We start from the raw sequence: 7,775 nt of genomic DNA on the forward strand, positions 1-7,775 counted from the left end.
TTAGTTGGCGTTATGGATGTGACAGTTTTGCGCGGAATTGCCCTGTAGCTGACAGATTGTCAGAATGTTTATTTTTAAACCACAACCTTCTCTGGGCTTCTTTGACCGATACAACTCTCTAGTGTCAGAATGTTTATTTTTAAACCACAACCTTTTAAAAATGATATATTTAACGATATCTTTAGCATTTCTCATCCAAACAACGTCAAACTTGGCACTGCACTTACTCGTGACCGTAGCGAGACACCTGTCAAGTTTGAAATCCATCGGACTAACGGTTCGAGAGATATGCGGTTAACAGACACACAGACAGACAGACACACAGACAGACAGACAGACAGACAGACGTTTCTGTAATTTATAGAGAGATCTTTAGCATTTCTCATCCAAACAACGTCAAACTTGGCACTGCACTTACTCGTGACCGTAGCGAGACACCTGTCAAGTTTGAAATCCATCGGACTAACGGTTCGAGAGATATGCGGTTAACAGACACACAGACAGACAGACAGACAGACACACAGACAGACAGACAGACAGACAGACGTTTCTGTAATTTATAGAGAGATAAATGTTTTTGTTGTGAAGCACTTTGTAGCATTATACCTGTGAAAGGTGCTATATAAATAAAACTTACTTACTTACTTACTCGGCGGCGGCAATGTGCCCGATCCCCGCTGCTGCGCGAGCTTCATCCCGCCTGGCCCTGAGAGAGCTCTTAGGGACATATCCGCGCAGTGCTCGCAGGACCCGCCATCCTTAAGGGCTGACTCGGCATGGGCCAGCCCCATGCACGCGACGCAGAACAGGTGTGCGTCCGGGGGCACGATGGGGCCCGAGCATAAGTTGCAGAAGGTCGCCATCGGATGCAGAAGACAGTTGAAGTAACTTCGGCGCACCTTCGACGACGGCGAATAATCCTTAAAGTTGTAGTGGTTAGTATTTCAGCTTTCTAGCACACGATTTGAGCGTGAAGAGAGATTCTGAAGGGAATTGACGCTGCACTTGCATTATTACTGCAACGGTGTTTCAGTATTTGCATATTTTGCTTCAATTGGCCAGCTCTGCTGGCGTTAGCCTATAAGATTTCAGCGGAAGTGAAGGAGGAGAGGAGAGGAGTTCCCATATACGACATCCGTAATGTCGAAGTTCCGTAGCCTTGATAGGGAACGCGGAGCAGCATGTTGATTAAGAACGCCAACTTTTGTTGAATTTATGAGAAATCTACAGACGCAAACAGACAAAGTGTAGTAAAATAAAGACCTAAATGTGTATTTCGGACTTTTTTTCACCACAAGTATGAAAGAATACATGTTATTGAAGACAAATATCCAAAAACCTCAAAATTGACCAGTAAAAAAAAAACGATGTTTTTGCATGCCGTGTCTCGCCTTAAATACACAATAGACATATTATGAGCCTGAGGCAAATTCAAAACGTAATTCAAACAGTGATACAACTTGCATACGACCCTTGTCTGGTTCACTCACTAAGGAAAGCACAAAACAACATAGGCCTACTCACACACAAGGATGCACACGGTGGAGCGTGACGTTTCTCTGCAATCTGCAGGTGAACTGAAGAAATGACAAATAACAAATTTCCCATATTTACAATTTATGAATTAATAAACATGGTTCCCTTCAACTCAGTTGCATACAATTTTGTCAGTTTTCCAACATTATCTATACATTACACATACAAAAGAACTGGGCTCGATTCGGTTGTTCTAAAGGTATGGAATAATAATAATAATAATAAAAGTCACACTCATGGTCTTCGGGGTGTTTGTTATTAATTATAATTTTTTTAAATTAATTTCTTATTCTAAAGTTTGCATTTTGATTATTGAAATAAATAATATGTGATCACAATCAAGTCTTGTCTTTTAGTGGCAATTTATGTGGAATTTTTGCACATTTATGTGGCATTGCAATTACAAGACACTTCAACAAAAATTCAAACTTTGACAAAAATACTGATTTAATGTATTTTATAATGTTAAATATACGTTAACAAAATATTCAACACAAAAGCTGTTATAAGAGCAGTAGGCTATATATAGCCACAGATGGATCTCTGTGGGTCTCTGCTAGATATGGTTACCCTTATTTTTCTAAAACTATATTCCCTACAGTTTTTTCTCTAACCAGCAGATGGCAGAATTCTGCTTCTACCATATAGAGATCAATATCCAGAAACAATTCATATTTAATTTTGATCATCACTAAAGTTTTTTTTTTCTCTCTCTCTCTCTTCATAAAATTTTTATATTTCACATGCTGGTGTAATGGTGTTGAGGAATTTTGCAGTAAATTGCAGTAAATCTAATAAAAAAGAAAAGAAAAGAACTTCATATCCCTCAAAACACAGCATAAATGTGGAAAAGAAAATTTGTATTATTAAAATGTATATATATTTTTTGTACAATCACTCTAATGTTTAGGGTAATATTGACACCAAAGACCATGACTGTAAACAGGAAACGAAGAAAATATGAGGGTTTAACTTTAACATAGAAAAGAAAGAAAAAGAATAGCAAATAAAATAAAATAACATACCTGTGTTTATTTGTCATTTATAAATGGCATGTAGCTATAAGGTTTATTTACCTATACCATATATAGGCCTTTTTTAACCATGTTGTGTTTCTGTTTCCTGTTCTGTGTAGTCCTGGAAATTATTTGAATAATTAAAAATATATATGTTGCCCTAATAAAGTCAAGGCTGAATTATGGGAGTGTTGCATTTAGATCAACAGCAAAATCTGTAATAGCGAGGCTGGACATAATACAGACTCATACTGAGATTATCAGAGCAATGAGAACATCACCATTGTGCTAGTTACAGGTAGAGGCAGGAGAAATGCCATTGAGTCTCTGCCAAAAACAGCTGCTTGTTAATTATTGGATTTATTTGAGGGGGGATTGAGACAGTCACCCAACCAAAAGGGTATTGCAGGCCTTTCACAAAAAATTTAACTTTGGTTGAACAGAGGATGAAGCAGCGTGAGACCTGGGCGTATATGAAAAGGAGTTTCGCCAAACTATATGGCCTAGCACGCCAATGTGGATGTTAGATGCATTAGTGGTAGATTTGGAGCCATAACCAAGACAATGAATAAACATGCCGATTTGGTGAGTGAGTTTACTAGATATGTGGAGCATAAGTACATACATTTTATAAACATATTTTTACAGATGGATCAAAGCATCCAATAACAGGAAATGCAGGCTCTGCAATATAGTTCCCATGCAGTCAGAGGAATGAGATATGCAGGCGGGCCTCAAATGACTTATACTGCCATCTTGATAGCCTTAGAATGGATTGAACAAAATCAACCAAACAAAGCTTTAATCTGTAGTGACTCAGTCTCTGTTTTGAGTCTCAAATGAAATCAGGTCAAGAATCATTAGGAGTTACTTCATGAAATTATGATTATCCAATCAAGAATAAAGAAACAAGGCAACAAGGTTGTAATCATTTGGATCCCAGCGCATATAGGCATTATGGGAAATGAAAGGTTAGATAAAATAGCCAAGCAAGCTTTGAAAAAAGAGATTATAGACACAGACATCAAGCTTTCAAGATCAGAAGGGAATTATTTTTGTATGGAAAATAATGGCAAAAACAGTGGGATCAAGAATTAAAAGTAAGATATCTATATTCATAAATTTAAAAAAAAAAAACTTTCCACAGTGTCACTGATGACGAGAATATGACGTTGAGAATATGAGAATAGTATGAGAATATGACTCATACATGACTATATAATTCACCAAGGTATTGATTATCTGTGGATAAGTATTTTATGGATGATAAATAATTTACATTATTTTTTAATACAAGTTAAAGAGTGTTTACTTAGAGTTTGTTACGTTGTTTATTTTGGTTCTTTTATATCCTTTTAATAAACCTTATTTACACTTGAATCCAACCCTCCCTCGTCTAGTTTCCCCCCACGTTACACATACATACATGCATTTAAAGGACAACCTTTGAACAATTTTAAGTCCATTGATAATGAGAGAGCGTGGGCAAATTCATGCCATACATTTTTTTGATTTAGGCTTACACTTTGACTTGCAGTAGAATAAGATTTACCCCAAAGCCTTCAGCACCTTGTAGCTATACACCTCACCGCCTGTAGGGGCTCTCAACTTAACATTACACAAATCAGGACAAGATTGCCTTCCCGTAAAGTGCCACTGCTGAAAATAGACTTGTCTCGTGAAACTGTAAAACAAGAGGTTTAAACATTCTATTGAAAGGTTCATTTGTTTGATTCGAAATTTATTTTGAATTACAACAAGACAAAGGAAAGGAAAAAGACACGTTATTGGCACTTCCCTGTTTAGCGTAGATGCCCAGGGACCGTTTGAAACTCCACAATGAGCACAGATTAATCATTGTTCTACATGAACGATGACAGTCTGGATGGAAAATGAACAATATAAGGTTTATTCCATCAACGCACATTTATTATCATCCCAGTCTTGCTAAAAGTGACCCAGGTTCACAGAGGAGCAGTTTTGACCCAGGCAGCAGATTCACTGTCCAAACAGGCTATCATGTCATTTAGAAGATCGTCACTCTCAGGACTCTCACTAATGCTGCTTTGAGATTCTGCGAAAAAACAAAATCACACATCCACTGGTTTGGTAAGTACATTTCATTTTCAAATACGTAATATTGCAAATATGTTGAGCTGACCTAGTTATAACTCCTGAGTCTGACACATGATAAAAGAAGAAATGAAGACACTGAAAATCCTATACTCTCTACACTTTTAAAAATAAAGGTTACTTATTGGTTCTATGAAGAACCTTTAACATCCATGCTGTTACCACAAAAGGTTCTTTATAGTAGAAAAATGTTCTAAAGTTTAGATTATAAAAAAATGGATCTTTTAAAAACTGTTCACTGAAAGGTTCTTTGGGGAACCAAAAACAGTTCTTCCATGGCATCGCTGTGAAGCCCCGCTTTTGGAAACTTTATTTTTAAGAGTGACAGAGGCATGAAAGTCAACACAAATATTGAAAAAGTGCCCATCAACCTGTAATTTTCTAAGATCTTACCAATTGTATGTTCAGTCAGTTTCCTAATCAAGGCGTTTGGGACATCATAGATGCTTTCAGTCACCTCTGTAAAATGGAGAACAATCACAGCACACTGTGTGGAATATATGAATGTTTACAGTGTAAATGTATAATTTGAGTGGGTGGACACTTGCCATGCTCTCCCTCATTGGTTGACCACCTGGAAGGGGGAGTGTCATAGATGACTTCTTCAGCAACTGCAATCAATCATTAGAAATCATCATCAATCAATTATAAAGAATAATAGTTTCAAACTATATACAATAATTTTTACCAATGAGTAAGTATACAGCTGGCAAGGCAAACCTAAATGCAGACATGTGGACATTCTAAGTTAAAATACTATATTATATTTCACAAAGCATTTATGAAAAAAGTTCATTATACACACGTTTTCGAGATGGTAGAACGTCATATTCATAGTCATTCAGTATAAACTCCTCAGTGCTTTGCTCCATTTCATTGTCTGTGTGCAGAGTTTCTTGAGTCTCATCAGCATCTGAGGACACAAATTCTAGTAAGAGTCTTTCTTCATACACATTCATAAATGTATTTCAGTTTTATATTTATTTATTTATTGCCTGTGATGTTTTTCAGACACAAGGTTGACAAGAATATTAATCTGCTAAATAGAATATCTTAAAGTTATAGGTCACCCAAAAATGAAGATATTTTTAATGAAACCTTAGAGATTCCAGTCTCTCCAATGAAAGTCCATTACACCAAAACTTTGACGCAATATTGTTTTTCACAATATAATAAAGGCATTTTATTATTACACAAAGTCACCATGAAACCAAAATGTACAATTCTTAATAGGTTTCCCCTCCCTCTTGGATCAACATTCGCTCGACGTGATGGTGGGACAAACTGTCACTCACATGAGGTCACAGCAATAACAAACCACCACTGTCCAACAATCCAATCAATTCGCGATGGACAAAATCAAGTCCCGCCCTAATTTTTTCCTTGTTCGAGAAGCTGTTTAACTTTAATAAGTCACAATAGAGAAGAAAAAACTATCACAAATTCTTTTCCATGTCAACTTTAAGAGTGACAGTTTTGAATTACAGAAAAAGCCAGCAGGAAGTGGAACTGGAGAAAGTCGCATCATGGATGCGGGACGTACCAGTGAAGGACTGGAACGATTCTTGACCAATGGAGAGACATCTGCTGTTCATTGAAGTGCTGCCGGTCTCAGCATTTGATTCTTCACACCGGCTAGACCGAGCTTCAGGGTTGTTATCTGGCACCAGCTCCCTAATCTCAATAACACACACGACACATTCAGAGCGTTATAAATCTCATACAAACACAAAAACTGACATGAAGCGTCTTAAAGTGCAGCGGTACCCATTGGAGACAGATCCAGCTCTGTCGGGCCCATTGAGCAGCATGGCTTTCCAGAGCTGGTCAATCCACTCCTGCCTGACATCAGCTGTATCTGCAGCCTATTAGCACACAATTCACAAATGGATTGCAAATGTTTATGGACAAAAGAGGGTATTCATAACTCCTTCACTCACAGTGCAATGCATGTTCCTTTTTTAAACGAAACTATTACGACAGGTCTGTCTTAGTATCAACAAAATAACATTATTCACATGTGGGTGATGGCAGACCACATCCTCAAACACAGATTATAGACACTCTCCTGATTAACATGGAAACTCACCAACATTTTCTTCTTCCCATTTTTCATTGTGATCTCAAATAGATAGCGATTGTTCTCCGATCTGTTTACCTCCCGCACAGACTGAACCTGTTAAGCCATGTTGTTAACATAAGGAAGCACTTATTTGGCCGCCTGATCGGTTTACCAGCATCTACACAATGATACTCAGATAATATTACAAATCAACTGTACCTCATATATGTAGTATTGTCCCCTGAGGTCTAACTGTTGGGGTCAAAGAAAAACAATAGATTAATAACCTTACCAATAAGAATATTGGACGAAACGGCAGTAAATTGCATTTTTAATTTAAAGCAGAGGTCTTCAACAGGTGGTCCATCTTTTTTTTTATCTCACACATTACACAAAAAAACTTCAATCTTCAAGTCTGGCCTCTGAGGTCCATTTAAAATGCACTATAAAAATATTAAATCAAACACTTAAATACTTACAGCGCTCCCATGTTTTCTAGTGTAGAAAAAAAGTGTTGTATTGTAAAGTCTGAACCAGTATGTCACCCACCGAAGCCTCTGAGGAAAATATATTGAATTACTGAGCAAAGAGATTCCCTCAGGTGCATTATATATTATGTAATGAGTATTAATTAGATCACAAATTAGATAATGTATAAAACGAAACATCTGCTGCTGCTAGAACTACTTTAAAAGTATTATAAGTAAATAAGTATTCCGCAATACCTTTTAGACTGTCTAAAAGACTAATGATTCCTTCAAATGACAGACATGAAACACTAGCAATATGTACATTATATTCATACCATTTTGTCTTTCCGTTTCTTCAGAAAGCCCTGGCAGAGCGGAGGCGGCACTCCTCTTCCAGTCGACATGCTCATGCTTAGTTTTGTAAGCTGAAAGTGTTCACACTTCATCATAAACGTAAATCAACACCATGACTTCCCCTTGAAACTGTCACATCCTCACTTCAGATTTTTGTAGAATAAAGAGATGCTGTCCTCAGTCAAATGCCCAAATATGGGGGAG

At 37.1% G+C, this 7,775-nt stretch overlaps 1 protein-coding gene across 1 annotated transcript; it reads right to left on the minus strand.

Moving 5' to 3' along the window:
- Window positions 1-4,283: 4,283 nt before the first annotated feature.
- Window positions 4,284-7,742, minus strand: LOC311276631 (uncharacterized protein). Its single transcript, XM_084386413.1, has 10 exons — window positions 7,553-7,742; window positions 7,227-7,304; window positions 6,967-6,999; window positions 6,775-6,861; window positions 6,453-6,550; window positions 6,229-6,359; window positions 5,491-5,598; window positions 5,234-5,296; window positions 5,079-5,144; window positions 4,284-4,626 (listed from the first exon to the last, which is right to left on the minus strand). Exons 1-10 carry the CDS (start codon window positions 7,664-7,666, stop codon window positions 4,517-4,519), a joined length of 888 nt encoding a protein of 295 aa, XP_084242539.1. The 5' UTR covers window positions 7,667-7,742; the 3' UTR covers window positions 4,284-4,516.
- Between the last annotated feature and the right edge of the window lie 33 nt (window positions 7,743-7,775).

Source organism: Rutilus rutilus, assembly GCF_951802725.1.
Source record: "Rutilus rutilus genome assembly, chromosome: 1".
Classification (NCBI taxonomy): domain Eukaryota; kingdom Metazoa; phylum Chordata; class Actinopteri; order Cypriniformes; family Leuciscidae; genus Rutilus; species Rutilus rutilus.

What these genes read in the sequence shown, in the direction of transcription:
- LOC311276631 (XM_084386413.1), bottom strand. Translation starts at nt 7,666, where the DNA reads ATGATGAAGTGTGAACACTTTCAGCTTACAAAACTAAGCATGAGCATG. An exon ending in ATGGGAAGAAGAAAATGTTG is followed by an intron (nt 6,551 to 6,774) that starts GTGAGTTTCCAT and finishes GTGTGCTAATAG; the next exon opens with GCTGCAGATACAGCTGATGT. An exon ending in CGTTCTACCATCTCGAAAAC is followed by an intron (nt 5,297 to 5,490) that starts GTGTGTATAATG and finishes GATTGATTGCAG; the next exon opens with TTGCTGAAGAAGTCATCTAT.